The 24,500-nt window shown below is 31.3% G+C and overlaps 2 protein-coding genes across 2 annotated transcripts in view; both read left to right on the forward strand.

Annotated features, from left to right (window-relative positions):
• Positions 1–17,219, forward strand: part of axed (BTB/POZ domain-containing protein axundead) — a 52,662-nt gene extending 35,443 nt beyond the window's left edge. The window contains exons 2-4 of the mRNA XM_088234633.1: positions 13,309–13,381; positions 14,557–14,928; positions 15,232–17,219. Of these exons, the coding sequence (XP_088090759.1) occupies positions 14,621–14,928; positions 15,232–16,159 (1,236 nt within the window). The 5' untranslated portion in view covers positions 13,309–13,381; positions 14,557–14,620 and the 3' untranslated portion in view covers positions 16,160–17,219. The remainder of the gene's footprint in view (positions 1–13,308; positions 13,382–14,556; positions 14,929–15,231) is intronic.
• A 3,560-nt stretch (positions 17,220–20,779) lies between these two features.
• LOC148276179 (uncharacterized) lies at positions 20,780–21,680 on the forward strand. The gene has a single exon (XM_088234629.1). The coding sequence runs from the start codon at positions 20,991–20,993 to the stop codon at positions 21,615–21,617; it is 627 nt and encodes a 208-aa protein (XP_088090755.1). The 5' UTR covers positions 20,780–20,990; the 3' UTR covers positions 21,618–21,680.
• The last annotated feature ends 2,820 nt before the right edge of the window (positions 21,681–24,500 follow it).

The raw sequence follows: 24,500 nt of genomic DNA on the forward strand, positions 1-24,500 counted from the left end.
TTTGTTTTCTGAAAAAGCTCCTAAAAACTAGAAATTATATTCCAAAAGAAATATAATTTTCTACTTTACGGAATCCGGGATAGGATATTGATTATTTAATAAACCTATAAATAAATATTTTTCAATGTGTTGGTAACTGAATCACTCACATATAAACACGCACACGAATATGCGTAAATATTATAGATTTACACATATCTATTTCGGTACATGCACACGCAAAAATCATTTGTTAACTTTCTTGTAATAATAAAAATGCATTTACTTCCCAAAGACATATTTTTTATTCTATTTTATAATCATCATGGACTTTATCCTAAGGAAGTCAATTCCACTTGATCGAGGAATATCCATCTCCTCCTCCCAAAAACTCTGCGACCTTGAGTATGCCGATGATGCGGTTATAATTGAAGATTCAATCACGGGTCTTCAGGCCATAGTAGATAGCCTAAATAGGTACGCCGCATGCATGGGTTTAAAAATCAATATTGCAAAAACCCATGTACTGTGTAACACTTCATGCCTCGATGCCCGAAATTTCCTGACTCTGTCAAACCAAGTTATCGAAAGGGTCGAGAGTTTCAAATACCTAGGAGTATATTATGTTACGGAAAATGGCAGCTTTCAAAAAGAACTTGGAGTGCGGCTAGGAATAGCAGACACCACATTCAACAGTATGAAGGCTGTCTGGAGATCGGATATGTACTTAGTGAAAACCAAATTTCGCCTATATAACGCCTGCATAACCCCTATTCACCTCTATGGATGCGAATCGTGGCCCAAAACAGCAAAATACTGAGTTTTGAGGATAGGTGTCTCAGAAGAATTTTAGGTGTGCGGTGGTTTGACTTTGTGCGGAATGAAGTAATAAGAGAACGGACGCAGCAAACTCCTGTGATAACTATCATCAAGCGGAGGCGATACGGTTGACTTGACAACGTACTGCGGATACCTCCTAAAAGCCTTAACCACGCTTGCCTACTTTGCAAGGCATCAGGTTCTCGACGTCCTGGACGTCCACTGCTGACTGTGCGTCGGCAGTTGATGTCAGAACTACGAGACCGGAACCTGACTTAAAAGGATGCACAGGAGCTGGCAGCTGACAGAAATGCCTGGAGAATCTTCGTAGACACTATATGCTCCAACTAGGAAGCGGACATAGAATGATTATTTTTTTACACCACAACTGGCCAGAAGGCCCAATTGCGGAGGTGAAATTCACCACAAAACATCCAGGCTTGAAAAAAATCCCATTAAATTTTTGCATTCTCATCGGGAATCGATCCCGGTGCCTTTCGTGCGAGAGTCATGCGTCTTAGCCATTACACCACGGAGGCCGGCATTTGTTTTTTTCTTCTTCTCGATTGAATATTTTTTATAGTTACTACCAACAATAATACTGTACAGGTAGCAATATTATATTATTTACATTAGTTATTTAATAAATCCGCTTTACGGTTTTATGGATATTTTGATGTTTGCCTACTTAACAAATTATTACATTTTAAAATCAAGGTTTTACTCTTAAAGCCAATAAAAATATTGTTATTAGAGCTCATAATAACTGTGTTCGTATGCGCATAATATTGCTTCAATCGTTTCCTTCCGAATCATTTCAAGGATTCATTAATTAATGCACATCTAATAATTATTAATGTAGGCTACAGTAGTACATGCCGAACTTCCGTAAAACATACTTTTTTTTATTAATTTTACAATCGTAAGATAGTAGAGGTGTATGCTAAAAATCACTAATAATATAATAATAATATGATGAACTATGGACGCATAAATCTCGGATATTTGCGTGTTCCTTCATGTGTAAAATCAAAGTTAATCTAATAATTTAATATCACTTTAATTACATTCATTAATTTGTCGGTATCAAAAAACGGATAACATAACACTAGTAATATTAAAAAAAAAATATTATGGCTTTTACCATTCTTGGTAATACTAGCCAGAAACAAACAGGGTTTACATATGTTAAATGGGAGCAAAACAATATTACAGACAAGACAGAAAAAGAGATAAACCTTAAACATTTTAAAAGTAGGTACTTGGAACATAATAGATCTTAGAAATTAAAATTACAACAATTGGAAATAAAACATAAATCGCAAATATTTTTTTTATTTTTTTTTATTAAATTGAAAACATATACATAATTATATACAATATTCCCAAGGAGTTTTTTAAAAAAAACTCATTTAGGGACATACAGATAACAAATTTATTTAAAGACGTTTTTATTATTATTATTTACAAAAGCAGAAAAATTAAAATTATGATATACTACAAATTAAAAAAGGTATGAAAAATACTTGAAAATAACAAAATAAACAGAATACTAGGCATGGAAATAAATTCAAAATAATGTTTACATTATGCAATCTGCTAAAGAAAATTGAAAAAATTTAAAAATTACATGTATGTATATATACATACTGAACTAGTACAAAATAAAATAATTTTTTTTAATTAACAAAATATGCGCACACCCAATACAGGTTATTTTTTTAAAATCAAAAACGTATTGAAATTATGTATACATGCTAAAAAAAGTACAAATAACATTTAAATAGTATTAAAAATTACATATACAAGCAAAAACGGTAAAATATTAAAAGATATATGTTCAAGATGCGCATTCTCTGGATAAACTAACATTATTAATTAATTAATATTAATTATTAAGAAAAACACCCAAAACCTTGATAATACATAATATATTACAACCTAATAATAATATTTTACAACAAAAATATGTAATGAAAACATATTTGGCATAGGTTTACTATTCTATAGATAAAATAATTTATGAGAACTTATTTCTATTTACATAATAAGAGCTCAATAATTGTTTGATGTTTATATTTTACATTTTATAACATTATGTACCAATTAATTGATACATACATTTTAAAATGTGTTACAGACAACGAAATGATTTAAAATCATTAAGATCTATATATACATACTGTTATCAAATAAATATTTACATATTGCAGAAACTATACCCCAGTTTCTTTTACATGAAAGTAACATTTGGATGTAAATTGGTAATGTCATAAATTAAATCAGGATTCCCTTAATCAATTCGTCTCTGCTTTCCATTAAACGACAAATTAGCAAAAATGCTAGAAAAATCTATTAAAAAAGGAATTATGAATTTTATGGAAACTAATTATCTTTTGTCAAATAACCAGTTTGGATTTAGACCTAATTGCAGTACAGATGATGCAATATTTAAACTTACACATGAAATTTATTCTGGTCTAGATGCGAATATGAAAACTTTAACAATTTTTTTAGATCTTAAAAAAGCATTTGATATGGTAAATCATAGAATTTTTATATATAAATTACGTCAAATTGGCATAAAAAATGAGTGCTTGTTGTTTTTTGAAAGTTACTTAGCAAATAGACTGCAATGTACCAGGATCGGAATTAATGTTAGTAATACTAAGACCGTTATACACGGAGTCCCACAAGGAACGGTTCTTGGCCCTTTGTTGTTTCTTATATATATTAATGATCTTTATAATATAGCTGTCCCTGGTAAATTAGTTTTTATGCAGATGATACTGCAATAATTGTAAAAAGTTATACCTGGGTTAATACTTTTAAAATAGCTATAACTATTATCAAGGAGTAATATGTATAACTATTATCAAGGAGTGGTGAAATCGAAATTTTCTCTCGCTAAATTCTAATAAAACACTGTTTATTCCATTTTACAACTCAAAATCATCTTCCCCTTCTTCTTCCCTTAATGTAATGTTTCATAATAAATATTGTAATATTGACATATGTAATAACTGCGAAAACATGAAGTCTGAAAGGTGCATAAAATACCTGGGAGTAATCATTGACTGTCAACTTAAATGGACTAATCATCTTGAAGTAATTGTTAATAAACTAAGATATTTAACCTATGTGTTCAAACGACTATTTACGCCCAGCTAAATACAATTAAAATGGTATATTATGCACTTGTACAGTCATCGCTTTCCTATGGAATAATTGGATGGGGAAGAACTTACAACAATCATATTAAACCATTAGAAACTATTCAAAAATTTATATTAAAAATAATGCTTCACAAAAATCGCACTTTCCCCTCTATCCAATTGTTCCAAGAAGCTAAACGTTTAGATGTAAGACAAATATATTGTTTTCAATGTTTAAAATATATATTTGAGAACCAAAATTTATTTACAAGTAATTCAAATAGATCAAGTCAAAGAAGGAATCGTGTGTTAGAAATACCTCATTGCAAAACGCGGCTCGCACAGAGACATTCATATTTTATAGGCCCAAAATTTTTTAATTCTTTTTTTACTGATAATATTTCATTGATTCCAAACTTTCAAAATTTTCCTTCTTTTAAAAAACATGCACTATCCTGGATTCAAACTAAAGATATGAACTATTTTTTTCTATGATTTATTTTGTTGCCCTTTAATAATAAGGAATATTGTTGTGTTTTTTTTTTATTATTTTTTATTTCCTTTTTTAATTACTATAATTTTTTTTAAAAAAACATATTATCTTTTACAAAATACTTTTTTTTTCTTATGTTATACAAAATTATTATAACTGTCCATTATTCACTTTAGGAGCAAAAATTCTTTAACATTCTTTTGTTACCCACGAACAGGCCGTGCCTTTGTGGGATCTTTTTGTTTACTATTTTTCTATTAATATGTACTTCATTGATATGTAATTATGCTTTATTTTTTTAATACTCTGTTTTATTATCATGTCTATTGTAAAAAAACAAAAAAAAATGAATAAAAAAATTTTAAAAAACAATTCAAAATTAAATGGTTCAAATCACCAATATTCTCACCACAATCACAGATTGGAGAGTTCCTACAATTAATTTTAAATAAATGTGATGGAAAACAGCCGTGACCTGATCTTAATCTGAGTAATAATAATAAAAATAAAAAGCATTTAAAACAAAAAACATAATATTTTACACTTATGTATAATAAATAAATTTTAATTTTAATAAGAGAAAAAAATGTTTTCTTTGTTTTGAAGGCATTTAAAATAAAGAAGTTTTTTTTCTGTTCAATATTTTATTGACTGTTTACTATGCGAGTATAATATTATGTTATACTTTGCTTTACGCCTAGGTCGATAAATCCAGTAAAATGTACGAAAACTGAAATAATATTTTGTTTTTTTTTTCAAAAACGATGCATTCATAAAATCAACTTTAGATGAAAACAATTATTTACTAAGATAATTCTTAAAATATACATACTTAAACGTTTCATACAACTAAAATATAATTAACAAATTACAATAGAGATTGAAAACATTTTAGAGAAGGAAATATTCAAGTTTACGTTTTTACAGGACTTATGACCTGTCATTGGCTGGTTTAAGTGGCCACCATCTTGGTGATACCATCCTTGTTGTAATTTGTCAATTTTAATCACTCCCTAGGGAGTGAAATCCAGTATTTTGTCTTACAAACATCTGGTCAAACTCAAAATATTGTAAAATATAATTACTTTTCGACCGGCAGATTAGTTTTGAAATTTAGACTAAACGTGGGTTCATTTGCGCTCATATAAAAAGCAAATATTAAAGCAAAATCTGTTACAATAAATAAACGGGATTGAACAGAAAAAATATAAAAAACGTTTAAATTTTGACTTTTGAAGACACCATTTTTAGACCATGCAATTTTTTAAATATTTTTCATTGAATTTAGATAAGTTAAGCCTTTAATAATCTAAGTATTTTAATTATGTCTTTCTAAAACATTAATTATTATGCGAAAATAATATTAAACTTATACTCGTACCTTTGTATAATATGAACTAATATTGAACTTATTTTTAGAGATATTTGGCGTTTTAAATTGTATTTTATTTTAACGGTAAATGTATTCACCCATAAAAATGATAAAAAGGCAAACCATTTCGAATTTACGTCAATACATTTAAACGTGTTCAAATTTTCTTATTCAAATTCACACATGAAGAGTAGCAGAATTCAACCCTCTATGAATTTTCTCAATATATCTTTACCTAGATACGAGTAAGTGTCTCAAATGACCGTAATATTTTTTTGAAAGGGAAATGCGATTTTATTTATATTTACAGGGAACAAGCCCCGTTAGAAAATAAGTATTTAAATTAAAAACATCGCATTCGAAAGTTCGTTGCCAACAAACTACCTACCTACATAAAAATGTATAAATTTCAACAATAATTTGAAACAAATACTGAATAAAATAGCTATTTTGTTATTTTAAAAAAGCTCAATTGTTTTACCTTTAGTTAGATTGCCTGGGGAAAGTTACTCACTTTCAACATACTTACTTCCTATGTTATCTTACAATATTATTACGTATTAAATTATTATCTCTATTGTAATAAATAACTTACTGTTATTGATTTATCGATGTCGTTAAAAGTTCAATAACTCCTAATTATTGCAGACCTACCTACTGGGGCGTGTGAAAATTCTCGATATGCATTTTATGTTGTGCATGTTTAGATTTCTACAAAGATAACCCACCAGGATGGAAATAAATAGATTACTACTTCAATAATGGAAAGGGACCTCTTTGATACTTTGCCGACGCAAAGTTCGAAATCGATTTTAAATGAAAATATTCAATGATTTTTGATTCACCGTTGTGAGTTGATATAAAATCAAAATAAACTAATGCTTTATCTTAAATAAATATTCAATTTTAATCAATTTTCTTCCAAATCGCAAATCTAATGTAAAACTATTACAACTCATAAAATTACAATCCGAGATATTTCATCAACATCCATTCCCTTTCCGCACATAATGGTGCATAGGGCACTGAATTGGTAACCAATCGCAGCGTATTTTGATCATTTTTGTTGCATGAAGGTAAGATAGTACAATGCTTTTTTTTATCTATTGATATATTTTACATGCCCCTTAATTTATATAAAAATAAATTAAGACTTATTATTTCTGGCTGCGATACGATTCCACTTGCTATTTAATGATGCTCACACTTACACACACCTGAACACTTACTCCCACAGAAATACACATAAACACACCGTTTTGTTGTACCACAATTTAATATGTATGATTCTTATTTAGAAACTTCGCTGGTCTGTCTTTAAACCGTATTTTTTTTATGTTATTATATCATTGTCGACAGTTTGTTTCTTTAAAATAAATAAATAGTCAGTCTTACGCTTCAGGTACCAGTGTAGGGACTATGAAATATTCTAGTGTGAAAACACTCTTTTAAATAAATATTTCATATCAACTAAGTTGGGAATCGAACCCGAGACCTCTTGCATGGTAGGCAACGCGCTGACCATTACACCACAAGGCCGACGTATGTAATTTGACGATAAGTTTTTAAAATATAAACAATCACCCACAGGGAGGAAAGGAATATACGCGATATGTTTTCTAAGAAAAATCGGAGGACTAAAAAAAAGTGCAATGTATGCTCAAATTATGTTACACGTGTGCCGGGACTGCGGGAGGAAGTTCAGTGCTACGATAAATTGGATATAAAAAAGGTTTCCTTACGCACGGTAAAAAATAGAGCATTCAATTGTACGGCAAAGTTTCTTCAAAATATATGGAAAAAACATTAAAAAATATTTTAATAAAAACGAACTACTTCGAATGACGTCACTAGTTCTCCTGCATCAACCAATGATAGATTTCCGGTTTACGGGAAGCCAAATCGCCAATCAGCAGAACTCGGCGAAAAGAACCTGTGATGTCACAAGATTAGTTTGTTAGTCCATTGATTTTTTTTTTATAACTACTGAACTTCCTCATCATGAATATATACTGTTAATGATAAAAACATATAGTTTTGTTCTAGTTTTCCGTGCGATAAGACAAACTTTCGTCTGAAATAATTATAAGTTTTCCAAAGATAATTCTAAGCCAAAATGAATAAAAATTACCTAAGTACTACTTTTCATAATAATATGTGCTTAATTTTATACATATTTTATTTTATTTTTGCACCACAACAGGCCAGGAGGCCCAATTACAGCGGTGAATTACATCACAGAACACCCAGGCTTGAGAAAAATCACATTTAATTTTTGTGTTCTCACCGGGAATCGAACCCGGAACCTTCCGTCTGTGAGTCAAGCGTCTTGACCACTACACCACGGAGGCCGCCGGTATCATATTTATATAAAAATATATTGTCGTAATTGCGAAAAAAATATAATATTTCACTAATATATGGCCGGCAAAAAGCTCACCATGCGCCCCACTCTAGGGTTAAATTAAAATAAAAAAAACTGAATTATTGAAAGTAGCTTCTTTAGGCGTGTTATATGTATTTGGAGGTAGATATGAATTTTTTAGACCTTTCCATATTAACAAAAAACTGCATTTTTTTGAGTTGTAATAGTCTTACATTGGGGGTGTGAATTTTTTTATTGATATCCATACTTATTTACTACGTTTCAAAAATAACTTTATTAAGCTTCTGGTACTGAGTAAAAACAAAAAAAAAACAAAGTAGGAGGGACATCTTCTCTTCAATACCGTCGAAAAAAATCGGGCCTTCTAGTCCTATTTAAAATTCTCAACTCACTCTTTGATGCGCCTGAACTACTGAGCTCAATAAAATTTAATATCTCAACTACAAACCTCAGACAAAACTTACTTTTTCATACCGATAACCATAGAACTAACTGTGGTTTTCATTCCCCTATGCCCAGAATTCTTAGGTCTACCAACAAACATTCCAGTCTTGATTTCTTTGAAAGCAGGTTGTCTTCTTTCAAACGACCACTGAATCAAATTCAATTATAAACACCTATCTCCCCTATCCCGCGTCCACTCCCGCCAATTATACTATATACCATTGTGTCTTTTTACTTTCTTTAAAATGCCCATTGGGCGTATATATAAATAAATAAAATATAATGAAATGAAATCTTATATTTTTTCAAACTTAATTTAAATATTTTTTATTTGTGAGGTTACGAACATAATATTTGTGTATTGTATGTTTTTGAAACAGTAAACTTAAAATAAGTTTTTAAGGATGAAATACTTCTTTTGTAATTATATTGGTATCTAGTACGTATGTATATGAATGTATATTTAGCAATTGTTTTTAAAATTGTAAAAATGTTTTTTTAAATATTTCTATCCTTGCATGACTCATGCCGTTACCGATGCGATGAGTTATGTTTACTCCTTTAGATGCAATAATTAACCTCCAACTCGGAATCTAATCTCTAAACTAACACAATATTATAACTAACGGCACTTTACAGTTATCTAAACTCAATATTTATACACATAATAAAATGCAATATCCTGCTCACAAGCAAACAAATTCTATAAAAACGTAACTTTACTATGGACTTCTAATCTTCAATAACAAACTTTATCAACTATCAAAACCAGAGACGGATCCGAATTTTTTAAACCCTTTTTCTTTTTTATATATTTTTTTGATAATAACCTTTTTAGATTCGTAAGCATTCCAAATATTTTATCTAGATACTTTCACATCTCTCAACCGTCTGCTGTCAACTGTGACAAAAATATTAGGTGGGATGTGGGATAGGCATTTACAGAACGGGCGTCATTTTCCGTGTCCGGGCGGATGAAAAATACAATTTTGTGTGTGAAATAGGACCATAACTCTGGATGTGCGTGTTCGACTCGATGAGTACTCTTAGGAAAAAATCCCAAAAAAAGGAAATCGAACGAAGATAAGTCCGCCTTATATGAAGTAGTTGCGGTGCGTTTCTTACCATGCCTGAGGTCCCGGGTTAGATTCCTGGCAAGGACCTATTATCTGGGAACATGAAAAATATTGGCTGACTGATTATCGAGATACCCTGCATGTACCAGTGCGAATGATGACTTTTTAGATGGGTAAGCAGCAAAAATGATCATAAAAAATATGTCCAAGGGGCAGTATAGACACATCCTAAAGAATAGCTATTTTTAAGTTGAAAATAATTTATAATATACCTTCGTATTCTAGTAACAGAATATTTACCAACCCAACTAAAATATTTTATTTAAAAAATACGCAATTTCAAAAATAAAAATAAATGTTCCGCAGAGTGTCTCGATCCCAATCTTCCTTGCTGAAAAAAAAGGCGCTGTCTGAGCTTATACGCGTGGCCAATCCTGGCCCTCGATACAATGGGAAGTTAACAGAGTTATCTTTCTTATAAAGTAAAATCTTGTTTTCTGTACGAAAATGTTTTTATTTGAATTAAAATTTAAATTATCATCTTCGGAATAATGTAATGATTGAACATGTCTAAAAATATGCTTGTATTTCTGTAATTTTTGTATTTTCCATAAATAAAATGACATTTTACTTTATAGAGAGTTGAAGATAACTCTCTGCTAATTTCTCATCGTAATCGGGGACTAGGTTTCTCGCAAAGCTGTCGAAAACTATTGTTCTGCTGACTCCACGTTTTATTTATTTTATTATTTTGAAATAGAGCACACATAAACATATTCTCATGTGTGCTTCAATAATAACAATGTACACATATTTTATTTATTAGTTATTTAACACATAACGCGTTTAATTATTTAACGTGTTTAATTCAAATCAGAGCAGCATCTACTTCAGTAGAATATCGCGTTGTTTTGGTAAGACATGCAATTTCATTCAATGTCAAAACAGTAATCATAATAGTAATTTAGCTAAAAGAAATCTAATATGCGGGGTTTAAAAATGTAAAATAATTCCTATTTTTTGGTTTTCATATTCATGTCTTAACTTATCAGAAATAAAATCCGCGTTAAGTCGAGACTAACGAATAAGTCAAAAAAATAAATATTATGTTACACAATAAACGTGAATTTACAGGTAAAATAATGAATACCTAGGTAAAATAATGGACGAAAATTAAGCGTAAGGTTGAATAATTGACACGAGTTAAAGAAAAAAAATTTAGTAATTATAGAAATTCATTAAAATTTTCGTAATTAATAATTTATTTATTTAAATAATCCAATAACAACAAAAATACAAAGGTGCAAAATACACATTTTTTTGAGGATGTAGCCACTCCACCCTGCCAGGAATCGAACCCAGGACCTCAAGAATGGTTGGCGTGTTTTTATACTCAGAACTGTATTCTCTATCGGCCTGGTCACAGAAATGATAAGTTTAAATGCCCGGAAGTTGTAGCGTCGTTTGTATTAATCCTATACAGATGGTTATACTTACACTTAATTTTTTTGCATGTCAGTTCGATTTATATTTTTTCTAGAGTAGATACATATTGTATACCTACATTTCGAAAGTCAAAGACAAATTGCTGAGTGTGAGTGTGAGTTATGATGTATTGGAATAAAAGAATTTGAAATTGGCCTAATTCAACTCTGTTTTTTTTTTTTTTTTTAATATCATGGTTCTGTAAAAAGGTAAATTAGTAGCAAAATACACACCACCATAAGGCTTAATAATTATCCAAATATTTGTTTAATAATTTTTATAGGTGTCACCCATCCTACTAAATATATAATAGCATTAGTGGAAAATTATGATGAAACTCAAATTATTTTTTTATTTTTATTTTTATATGGGAGTTGCTTTATTATTTACCTTGCTTATAATATACAAGGTTTATATTTCAAAAAGTGGATTTTTCTGCAATGAAATATCTTAAAATTTATCTAAACTATTGGGATCAGGAGGGATATATTAATGTGGGCTAATCAGGAACTTCTCAGCATTTGCTCACGTGGTTTTCTCCACTCGATTTCCTTTTTCAGGATTTTTACCAGAGAGCAGCCATTGAATAGAAAACACTCGTCAAAGATTCACACACATAGAACTGTATTCTTAATCCACCCGAACACAGAAGAAATTTGTAAAAATCACTTAAATTTAAAGTTATACCTACGTCAACCAGTTTCGACATAGTTTGGTTTTGTCTATTTTTCCAAATTTAAAAATGAGCCCCAAAAGTAAAACAAATTGTAAAGGTTGTACGAAACAAAATTTTCTGCTTTAAAAGATATTGTGTTTACTTTTGCATTATATATATAAGGTATATATTTATTACAAGCCTTCAAATAAAATGTCAAGCAGACAAAAGTGAGCATTTTTGACACCTCCTTCTGTTCGCATTAAATCGAGGAATGAAGCTGACAAAGCTTCTCGCGATATTTGTGCAGTGGACAGTGAAGATGCTATGAATTATTGACTAATTTGTTGTAAAATATAATAATTAAGGAGAAAACACAATTCTTTTTTGTATCCTCTTGTTCTCTTCATTAACACTTATTTTAAATATTATTATTATGGATAAGTTATATAGCGCCATTTCCGTAATATAATACCTCAAGGGCGCTTTACAAAGTGATTCTATAGATAAATAAATTTATTTGAAGCTTTTAGATTTGTAATTTAATTAAAACAATTTATTTTGTTAGCACATGCTAGGGATTTATTCAAATGATTTAAAGAACAAGTGGGTTTTAAGTTTTATCCTAAACATCACTTCACTTTCACAGCCTTGCACCTCTGCTGGGAGAGCATTCCATGCCATAGGGCCTGCGACCGCAAAAGTGCATTCACTGAATTTAATGCGCTGTTTGTGTAGAGGTATAATAACTTTTCCTCTCGCCGAAGACGTAGCTGATCTAAGCGTAAGAGGCCTGTCAGCTAGTTTATCTGGAATGCATAGTTCCCTTAGATATTTCGGAGCAGAGTTGTGCAGTGATTTATACATAAGCCAACAGTTTGTATTCCACCCTATGTGGAAAACGTAGCCAGTGTAATTCCCGAAGTAGTGGAGTGATATGATTGAACTTAGAGATTCTGAAAATAAGTCTCGCTGCAGCGCTTAATACAGACTGTAGGCGAGTCATTTTGTTCATTGGCAAACCTGCATAGATACCATTACTATAATCAACTTTAGACACTACAAACGCATTTATTAATTGACGGGCGGCTTAATACATAACATTGTAATACTGAACAAGAATAACCTTTTTATTATATTTTCATTTTGTTGCTTCATTTGTGTAAAAAATGCATAATTTATGTATATGTAATATTACTGTGGTTTACTATTATAATAATTGCGAAATGTGAAAGGGGAGTTCAAAAAATTAAATAATATATAAATTAATAAAATATTCTAATTATTGTAAGACGTTACTCCCCATTATGTACACAAGAATTGATTGCTCATACTTGCTGTGATTTTTCTCATCGAAAATAAAGAATTAATATCTTCAGTTTTATTTCGTCATATTATAAGACATAATTATAATAATAAACAATATTTTCTGGTTTTATTTCAGACGATTCTCCCGGCCAGAACTATAGCAGAACCCACACCTCTGCTAACATTATCAAACCACGGAAGGGATCGAGGTAATAAAAAAAATATTCTTCTTCTTCTTATCAGTCTCCACTGCTGGATAAATATAGTCCTTTTCCAAATTGTTCTATGTTTTTTCTGTCCTGGGCACTATCCATGTACCACGAGCTGGACGATGTCGTCAGTCCATCTCCTCTGTGGTCACCCTTCTTTCCTTCTAATTTCATGGGGTCTCCAATTTGTATTCTCGGGGTCCATCTATCAACCTCTTGTCTCGCTGCATGACTCGCCCACTGCCATTTTAGTCTTCCCACTCTTTCTGCGATATCGGTCACCTTTGGAAGGCGTCTTATCTCCTCATTCCTTATTCGGTCTCATAAGGAATGAAGAGATAAGACGCCTGTGAAAATTACACATACCTAAATCATTTCGATTCCAATTTCAGTAGCCTATAAAAATAGTCTTTTAAATATCCAAGCCACTATAAGAAGCCATTAAACCATACTAACGTGCATAAAAATCCTTTAAATTAAACAAACTACTGGCTTTAAAATGTACCGGCCTTTTACAATAAGTCTAAATAATACAAAAGCTTGTATAGCAAGCATTAAATTATGTAAGCACATACAAAAAGCATTTTACATGTAACAAAACAGGTCAGGCCTAAACACCGGAAATTATTAGCTAGTCGGGACCTAAAATTAAGAACCCCTGTACATTCTTAAAACTGTAAAATAAATCAATAAATATAATCACCGGTTACAGAATAAAAGTTAAACTTGTAAGAGTATCTATAAAGGCCTATTTAAAATACTTGCTTTTATTAAATACCCTTCAAATATGTGTGTAGAAAAAGTCTTTTAAATGTGTGATTCTTAATCAAAATTCTTTACACGCATGTATAAATAGTCTTAAAAATATAAACAGTAGATACTTTTGAATAAAAGCCTTAAAAATATATTTATGCTGTAACACATGTAAGAAAAAATCAATTATAATCAATTTCCCGTAGCACTAAGCTTCCTTATTTGGCAGTTTCTAATGCTACGATTTGGTATGCGAATGTTGATCCTATTTAATAACATTGGATAGTCCAAAAGAGTTTTAGAAGAAAGTATTTCAAGAATCTTAAATTATTCAGAGTTATTAATTTAAATTTTAATAGTTAATCCAAAATCACATCGTTCAAGTTCATTTTATAACATTAAAAAAAAATATTTTTTTTTAGATAAATCACCTGGGAGTGCCTGGACCACCCCCTTGTTGCTGCTCTCGCACTCCCTTGACCCCCCATGACTGTGATAATCAATCCCTTAGCAGACAATGGGCCTTACAGCAGCGCTCCTCTGCCTCCCGAAGAATACGACAACGCACGCAACAGCATCACGTGCGGGCTGTACAACAGCGAGAGGCAGAGAGATGTGACGTTTGTGGCCGGCCTCGGGGGCGACACGTGGAGGTTCCCGGGCCATCGTGCCGTTCTAGCGGCCGCCAACCCTGTATTCAGGGCCATGCTATGTGGGCCCCTCGCCGAACCCAACACTGCTGAATTGATACATGTGAAGGATGTCGACAAACGAGCGTTTGAACAACTCCTAAGGTATCCATCTTTAAATCTAACTAGTTATATTTCAATAAACAGCTTTAATATTACTAAAGCGGATGTTTGAAACAATAGTTATGTGTTATGTGGATAGTACCTACTTGATACAGAATACATTGTGTGATAGTACATTAAATGAACACGGATTACCAAAAATATTAATTTTGTCTTGTCAAAAAAGAAGTATTAACTAAAATGCAGAGTTTTTTTTGAGAATAAAAAGTCATTTACATGGTGCTTTTATTGTAAATCCAAAATATTTTTTATAATTAAGTGTTTAACGTGTTTAATTTATTTAAGATATTTGTATGGTGAGACTGTGAACCTGCCATCAGTAGCTACTGCTCGAGCCACTTTAGAAGCAGCACACAAATACATCTGTCCTGGTTTGGTGAAACAATGCGTAATCTATCTTGACCTCAACCTCTCTCCCTCTACCGTTCTGGAAGTTTTCCAAGATCTGCGCTTCTTCTGCAGCCGAGTACCATCACCTGGAAATATACCCTCAGCTCCACCGATACAAGAATCTACCGGAGCAGAAGCTGCCATGACTGAAATGTGTGACTCTTTATTTCACAACTGCCTCATTTTCATTGATGAAAATGCAGATGATGTCCTCCGACAAGAAGCCACGGAAGAACTTAGCTTCGAAGATATTTCAATAATAGCTCCTAGAGATACTCTTAAAGTCAACTGTGAAATGGAACTCTTCAACGCCCTTAACAGATGGTGTATAAGCGAATGCAAAAGATGTAAAAAAGAATTGATTTCGGCAAACAGAAGACAAGTTCTTGGCCAACTCAGTTATTCTGTACGATATCTGTTGATGACTGAAAAAGAATTTTTATCTGGACCTAAAGCGAGTGAACTTTTAGATCTTGCGGAATGCGATATGATTTTGAGAAGGGTGAAAGGAGACAAAAGTGTGAAATTTTCCATGGAGCAAGAAGAAATGTTAAGAAAATTTGCATTACCGAGGATAACGAGTTTACTATTCCAACCGGTACATCTCAGTGATAGATCAGTTCCAAGAAAATCACTTAATGCTGATAATACGATTAATGATAATATTGATTCAAAGAAGTCTAAAAAACAGAAAAAGAAAGAAGCGAAGAAAATGAAAAAGAAATTGAAAGAAGAAAAGGAACTTAAAGAAAAAAGAAATGGCTGTAGTTGTTCTTGTTTTGGCCAAGGCCTACTGAGAGTATTTGTTTGTCTTTTTGACTGAGTTAACTATGACTTTGTATTTACTAAGTATTTCATTTATCTAATATATATTTCATATTTATGTTAATAAGTTTTAATCTTTGACTCTTTGTTATATTTAAGATAATTACTAAGTAGTGACTATTGTTCGTAATTGTTATTCAAAATTCATTTAAGAAATATTCAAGCTAATCTTAATGAAATCGAATGAAATTCCAAATAACAGAAAAAAATATACAAACGTTATTACTTTTTTCAATGAAATTGAACTGAAATATTTATAGTCACAAATCATTATGCTTTATAGTAAATATTTTGTCTCGAGGACTCTAAATATCCTTGTGTAACCAATTATCATAATTATTACAAGATTTGTTGAAAACTTCTTAGAATTAATTATATAACCAAATATTGTAGTTATTTAATGTACTATAATTGTTTAGCAAAAACGTAAATAAATGTATTGTTGTAAGAACTTGCCGTCAATTTATTTTTTTAAATCAATCTTGTCTGTAAACTTTTAAAGGTTATTTACAATTACTGTTTAATAATAAATTAATAACCTTTAATGACTGCAGTAAATTCTTTAGATACTGTGTTCTAAACGTTTTTTGTATAGACAACTTTTAGCATATATCTTATACATGCTTTGGTATTATTAAATTTTGTTCACATAGATAAATTATTATAAGTCCCCTTTAATGAAAATTAAACTTTAAGTTCATTCTCATTACCTAACATTAAAATGTATTTGCCTTGAAGAACTTTGGTAAGTTTAAAACTTATTGATAATTGTAACGAACAAGGAAATTTTTCCTTATTATTATTATATAATACACCTAGTCGCATTTTTAATTAATTTGGTCAAACCGAGTTGATAAAATATTATAAAACTCAATTTTTATTATTGTTGTGATAAATGTATATTGCCATAAACTGTTACCAGAAAGAAATTTTAAAGTAATTTAAATAAATACCAGTAATAAGGGTTTCTTCAAAACATTAGATGTGCTTTGTAGATAATATATAAGTTACTGTGAAAATACTTGTTTTAAAGTAAAAAATATATTTATATTTCAACATACATTTTTTAATTTCTTAATCCTGTATTTCCCATTTAAAAAATAACTTAATCTATGATTTTTTATGGATTCTTTGGAGTAACGAATACTCAAATATACATATATATTTTGATTATTTCACAAAAAATATTTTTATCTACATCTCAAATAAATAAACATACATTTTATATAAAACCAGTATTTAATGAAACAAATTGTTCATTAAAACGTCGCGGTAAATATCTACTTGTGTATATTTTAGTACCAATCATATTCTTGCATTGAAAATAGAATGAAAGGGGAAAGGGAATAAGAAAGGCTTATCTTATTTGTAACCACTGTCTTAGAAGGCCGTCAGTGACATTCCTTCGGCTATATTTGAAAGAACATAGAGACGTGGGAATGACATGGGAGGAGGCAAAAGATAAGATCTTCTGGATGCGTCTGGGTCCCGATTACAATGGGAAGTTTACAGAATTATCGTTGACTGTCTATAAATGCGTGAAAATTTACAGTATCTTCGTCGGTAAACTGTAATTAATAATTTTTAGAAGAAAACAAATTGTGCGTATTCTGCTTTTCATACAGAAAACTTAATTTTACTTTGTAAATAAAATTGATGATAAATGTTAACTTACCATTATAATCGGGACCCTGGTGATGTCCACAAGCAACATTGAGGAGGGAATCTAAAAAAATAGAGAGAGAGAGGAAGAGCATACAGATATATTTTATTATAAACATTTCGGATTCGATACCCAACATTTTTGACAAGAAATATAATTTATTTAAAATTCCATTTTTATTTTTTATACTATTTAATATTTCATAGTCCCTGTACTGGCGCCTGAAGTGTAAGACTAGTCGTCTAACCTGCACTCAATAAAAATGATCAAGATACCCAGCTTCTGATATACCAATACAGCGCCCTATGGACCATTAAGTACAAAAAGAGAGTAATGATGATAAAAAATATTTATTTATTACAGAAGAACTACATTGTGACCCCATTATAATGTTGCAGACTCATAAGTCAAATGTTTGGGGTTCCCTGCTCTTCGTCATAAGACAATTTTATTCCTATTTTAACAATTTAGTGAGTAAATAATTATAATACATAAATTTAAAAGGCTTCAATAAAAGACGTTCAGCAAAAATTTCATACCAACCTGTATATATGGTATGTTTTAAAGAGACCTACACTAGCCCATTATGTGTAACCTTATCACGGGGGGTAAAATAATAATATGTAAAAAAAAATATGTTTTTATGGGGTTGTTTTGAGAATTGAGATAGAGTGGTGGCGAGAGAAAATTTAAAATGAGATTTGATCATCTCGGAGGCTGTGAAAAATCAAGTTCCGCCTTCGCACGTATGAATAGACGGAAGCTGTCCGTCTCTCCGCTAACTGAGAGAAAGCGAGAACATCCGCCGAACGGAAACTTGAGATGAATTTGGAAGATCGCGTCTTTCTGGTGCCTCATCGGGTATGTGGAATAAAAAGTTACTCCGCCATGTGTTCCCATTTATATTATGATAATATAATCCTAATTAAAACTAAATGAATTTAAAGCCCAAAAGAAAAAAAAGAAAACTTAAATCTAATCTGAAAACGAGTAAATTGGAAGGTAATTTAAAAAGCTTGAATGTTTTATGTACCTATGTTTATTTGATTAGAACATTGGAATTATCTTAGAACTAGTTACAAACATAAGACAAAGAAAAATACTTACAGATCTAGGTCCTTAACTAATGCAGTTCGTAATAGTCGCTCTTCACTCATATCTCAATTCTAACACAATGGTGGTTTCACTTATGTGGAGAGATGACGGATGGTAGTCCGGATGCTGTGTTCAGACGAACACATGCTGGGCGATGTCCTGGGCGGAGATCTGCCATGGATAGAGCCATGGGCGGCTCTCGGGATTCGGTCCCATGATGATGGTGACGGCGACAGCCAGCTGGAAGACTGGCCGGCCGTGGGCTGGGCACACGCGCTGGCGGTGCAGGAAACTGGCGTTCCTTTGGAGGACGATGGATGTCCTGGATGTGGAGGGACCTTCACGGATGGAAGGCGGCCTCCGATGACCCTTGTGGAGTAGTCGGATTCCACGAGGTTTGCTACGTAGCACTGGCTACCCGTACACTGACTTCACTTCAACTTCCACGACTCTCGACACTGTATCGTCTCCGCGATCGACGGTACTATCGCGTAGACTCGACTCGCTTCCCAGACTGTCGACCGACTCTTGGTCGACTCTCCTTCCCGACTCTTTTCCGACTCTCTTGTTCCGACTGTTTGGGGTGGTTTTATAACTCCCAAATTAGGAGGTCTCTCCTTCTCCCTTTCACTTATTGCCTAAAACTCATTGTCTCTTTTCCACACTTATTAATAAACACCTCGTCATATTTAATATTAAAATACTATGTTCTGCATATTGTTTCTTATAAAACTAAATTATAATTAACTAAGATTAGAATGTACATAATATTAAATACGTTAAAACTAATTAATTAAAATAAATATATACTAAACATAGAAAAATTAAATCATCAAACTAATTGATATTTTTGAAGATTAGAAAGGAATCATTAATTACAAATTGGAGATGATTCGCCTCCTAATGTAGTGGTTGGCGCGTTCGCCTACCATACTTTAGGTCCTAGGTTCGATTCCTGGCAAGGTGGATGTGAAATACCTTCTCTGATACGTTGCGATTAGCGCACTGGTGCAGTGCCTTATGTACCACGGCCGCGGATTAGAAAATGATGGCGCAAAAGTTAATTAGAGTTTTAAGTTAATAGGTGGCAAGTTAGAATAATCAGCGCGTGTACGAATGAAGATGTATGAAATTTGAAGAAGAAAGGTTTGTATGTATTGCTGAGGAATTGGTTATGCGTTTTATTTTGTTACAAGTTTTTAAAATACAAATATTATTTTAATGGCCACCAGTTTGCGAATTATTATTAAAAAGATTATGTTTTACCCCAGCGGAAAACATGGGTCAATATTTATTGTTGAAGATATTATTTTCAATAGAAAGGGTTTTGGAATTCCGGGTAATTCGCCGCTCGGTCATTTGAATTTAACCCGAGGTCGTAATTGACACTAACAATGGACGAAATATTTGTAAATACCTAGTAACGGCTCTGGCTAATGGGAATTTATTTTAATGTATTTATTTGTAAAGGAGGTAATAAAAAATGAGGTTCTTTTGAGAATTGGCTGGCATGAACTAAAAGGTTATATTTAAATGCATTATTGCTGAGAAACCCCAGATTAGAGAAAACAATAGAACGTATTGGAAAGTTATATTTAAATTCGTATTGAAATATTTTAAAACATCGCCGCGTTTTTTCCAAATACAAACAAGGTTGATTTTATAATCTAAAATGAAAATACCTGCTTATTTTTACGGGGACAATAGATTTTAATGCCTGAATATTTTAAACAGGTATGTTTAGCTCGTATCAACCTTGCATCGTTAACTCAAAAATATTTCGACGATGGGAAAAAACGAACGAATAAGTACGTACCGATAAAAAAATATTTTGATCATGGCAACTAAAGCTGTCAAGAATAAAAATAAAATCTGTCAACTTTTCAGGATGTAGTTTTTATCTATGGTCGAAAATATTGCACTTGTAAACTGACATAAATGTCAAAAAATAAATCTGAGGAGAAAGGGGCACAAAATATGCACGAAGTTAAAATAAACAAATTTGATTTGATCACATATTGAAATACATTTTAAAAACAGTCTTTTCTGACATAAAAAAATATCTTACAAAATGACAACATTCGAAGATAGACAGAGACGTTTGTTTAATCAACTGAGTGAAGCTGAAAAACAAGCTAACTTCGTTACACAGTCTACCAGTGATGTTAATAATTTCAATGACAGGAGGATTATTAGACGTCAAGTGCGTCAAACAAGAGCTGAAATGAGGCAGTTTAGAGGAAAAGAAAGTATTTTTAAACGCCCAGAAGCGCCACTAGCACAGTGTGTCGCGTCTAGGGGCGTTCCGGGATTCCGGAAAAACCCGGACAAGTGGGTATGCTATAATTTGGATAATGTTCCCGGCGTATCGGAAAGAAGCAACTCGGAAGCTGCTGCCAATTGTCTGAACGAATTGGAAATCGAGAAAGATCAGTCCAGCAAGGAAGAAGAATTATCATTAGATTCTAAAATCATCTTTAAACCGCCCATCTTTGTATCAAAACCAAAAGGCAGTTCTTCGAGTGAACCAAAGAATGTTACGTATAAAAATACAACTGTTATATACCCAGAATACGTAGTTGGACAAAGAGAGAAAGAAATACGAGTTAAACCCATTAAATTAAAAACAGACAATACAAAGATAACTCAGTTAAGACTTGATCATTTGCACCCCGAAGAATACAATGACAGTGATTAATTTCATATTAATTATTAGCTTAAATCATTTTTTGTATTAAATAAACAAAAACATTCTACATCTTAATTATTTTTTTAGCAATAACGTTTTAATCATTCATGTTATAACTACCAACTTAATTGCTTTTTTATTTTTTTACTTATTTAGTTAAATGAACATGATATTTTATTCAGTTAAATAATCATAATATTTTATTCAGTTAAATAATACTAAATTAAATTCGCAATGCTAAATTTTCAATTCTAAATGCTCAATACAGTACACCTATCTAAAGAATTCAAAATGTTGGTAATGAATATGCCTCATATATCAACGTATTTAGTTTATCATTACCCAATTATAAAAACAAAATCAGTTATATTACTTTAAAATCGGGTTATGATCCCGTGGCTAGTGTTGTTCGCACCCTGTTCTACGACAATTTAATTCTTATTTTCTAACAGTAAATTATTTTCAGTTTGTTTAAAATGGCCCGCAAAGCTGAAATATTTGGGTAAATCATATCAACGCTGGAAAGGAAAAAGTTACCAAGCGACATATGTAGCAACTTTACAGTCAAGCCAATTAAAGTTTTTTTTCAAAATTAATAAAGAATCTCATATTTAAAATTTTTATTTAAGTTATGTAGGAATTACACCAAAATATTACGTATGTATGAGGTTTTTTTATGAATAAAAAAAAAACAAAAAGCTTTAATTGGCTTGACTGTAAAGTTGCTACATATGTCTCTTGGTAACTTTTTCCTTTCCAGCGTTGAAGTGACTGCAAATATTCTTTTTTTCAACAAAAAGAAAAGAAAAGAAAAATTTCTTTTCTTTTTCTTTTTAAACAATATTATAAATGCATAGCAAAAAGATAAAATCAATTTCAATGAATATGTATAATGTTGTTAGTTTTTTTATTTTTTATTAATATATTTTCATAAATGGTATATGTTTTTTATACTAATACAAATCTACTTTTATACATCTAGTAAATATTATAACTGTAACTCTCTAAAAAAAGAGACTAGCTCTTGTGCTTGGAGAGTGACTTACACTGTTATAGTTATTTATTTATTAGAATTTATTTAATTTTAAATACTTATAAGAGTACATGAGAAAAAAAACTTATAGCATATAAAAAAGAAAATAATAAGACATTACTACTAATTAAAATAGAATAGTTACTAGCTTTTTTTTTTTAAACTCTTCCTATTAAGATCCCTAAGTATATAATGTGTACAAACATTATTTTTTATTCTATTAATAATGATTCCTAAACAATCTTTGATAGCATATTGTAATGTAAATGGCAAGAAAAAATAAACCACAGTTGATGTTGATAGAGAATATTACAACAGATGATTAGGATTTTTAAAAAAATGATCAGAAATTGTCTAGTTTTAGTAATCTAGGCATTTACAGCTAGGTTAAGTGATCACTTTATAAACTATGTAAAAATATCAATCCCGCCAGGAAAACATCCAGAATTTGTCAACAAAGATTTGGACGTACCCAAAGTATTTTCAATGAATTATGTCACATAATATTCTCTTCTCAAAAAAGTTATCCAACTCTGTTGTCTGTTGTAATATCAAAATCAATCAATAGAGGGTTAATCCAATACTTATCTTACGAACATTTGGACATACTCAAAATATTGTTGAATAACCGGATTGTGGACCTGTGCCGAGTGTCGCAGACTCACGAATCAGAGTTCCGAATTTCGAACCCGGCTGTACCATAACTTGATTTCTATTTTCTAATGAGGAAGTTCAGTGTTTTTTTTGTTAATGGAATATTAAACTAAGCAATTTTTTTTCTTGTATCGTATTATCAGCGCTATGATTTTTTATAGTTTTGTATTTCTGAAATAACTCCGCGTGTGATGTAAAAGGTTGTTCTCTAACAGTTCTTCCGATTGGTTCATTTACGGGGACCTAGCCGGATATCCTTTAAAGCTCTCATATCATTGGATGGTTTATATGAACCAGTGACGTCATTCAAAGTAGTGCGTTTTTTATAAAATATTTTTTATTATTTTTTTCGTACATTTTCAAGATATTGTGCTATCGAATTTAATGCTCTAATTTTTACCGCACGCAAGAAAACATTTTTTGTGTCCAATTTCCCATAGGGCTGAAATTCCTCATTGTTACTTATTTACAACTCTGAAAATAACACCAGAAATGGAAATATTTGCGTAAATCACAAAAACCCTTTTTTTTTTTATTTATACCGATTTTTCGGTAGATCTACCGATTTTGGGTGAAATCTACCGAATTTGATAGAAGTTCTACGTAAGTTCTACTGATTTTTAAACATTTCCTTTTTTACATGTATTTTTTTTATTATCTATTTATTCGTCCCCAATATAGACAGTTCCTTTATAAATAAATAAGCTACTTTTATGTCATCTGTTTTATTTAAAGAAAACTATTTGTCCTTCGGTCGTACGTAGTGGTAAGATTCAGCTGGTTTGCTAGAACCGGTGCCTAAAATTTTCAGAGTTTGCCGAACCGGTCCTCAACCCTTTGTTGTCACACGGTATTCCGATTAAGATCATGTGTTGGAGCACGCTTGGTTTACTTGATCTGCCATGATGTAAAAATATTTGAGGGGCTAGAATGAAATAGAAAAATTTAATGCAAAAAAAAATGCGATGGAAAATCTACTAGCGCCGTTTTCATAGCTCATAGTGGTTAAGAAACGCAATTGCTCTGTACAACTTTGCAACATTATTTTTAATTAACTTTTAAATCTGTTTACGCGCAGAATAAAAAACAAATTAAAAAATGTTATTTTTTGGAGGGGTGAAGGGGCAGGGGAGGGCGAACCGGTTCTTGAAAATTCTTAATCCCATCACGTGCGTACGTCGTAAATAATACATACCTTGATAGGT

Source organism: Micrasema longulum, unplaced genomic scaffold, assembly GCF_059751315.1.
Source record: "Micrasema longulum isolate JH-2025_06_02 unplaced genomic scaffold, ASM5975131v1 h1tg001263l, whole genome shotgun sequence".
Taxonomy (NCBI): domain Eukaryota; kingdom Metazoa; phylum Arthropoda; class Insecta; order Trichoptera; family Brachycentridae; genus Micrasema; species Micrasema longulum.

What these genes read in the sequence shown, in the direction of transcription:
- LOC148276179 (XM_088234629.1), top strand. Translation starts at nt 20,991, where the DNA reads ATGACAACATTCGAAGATAGACAGAGACGTTTGTTTAATCAACTGAGT.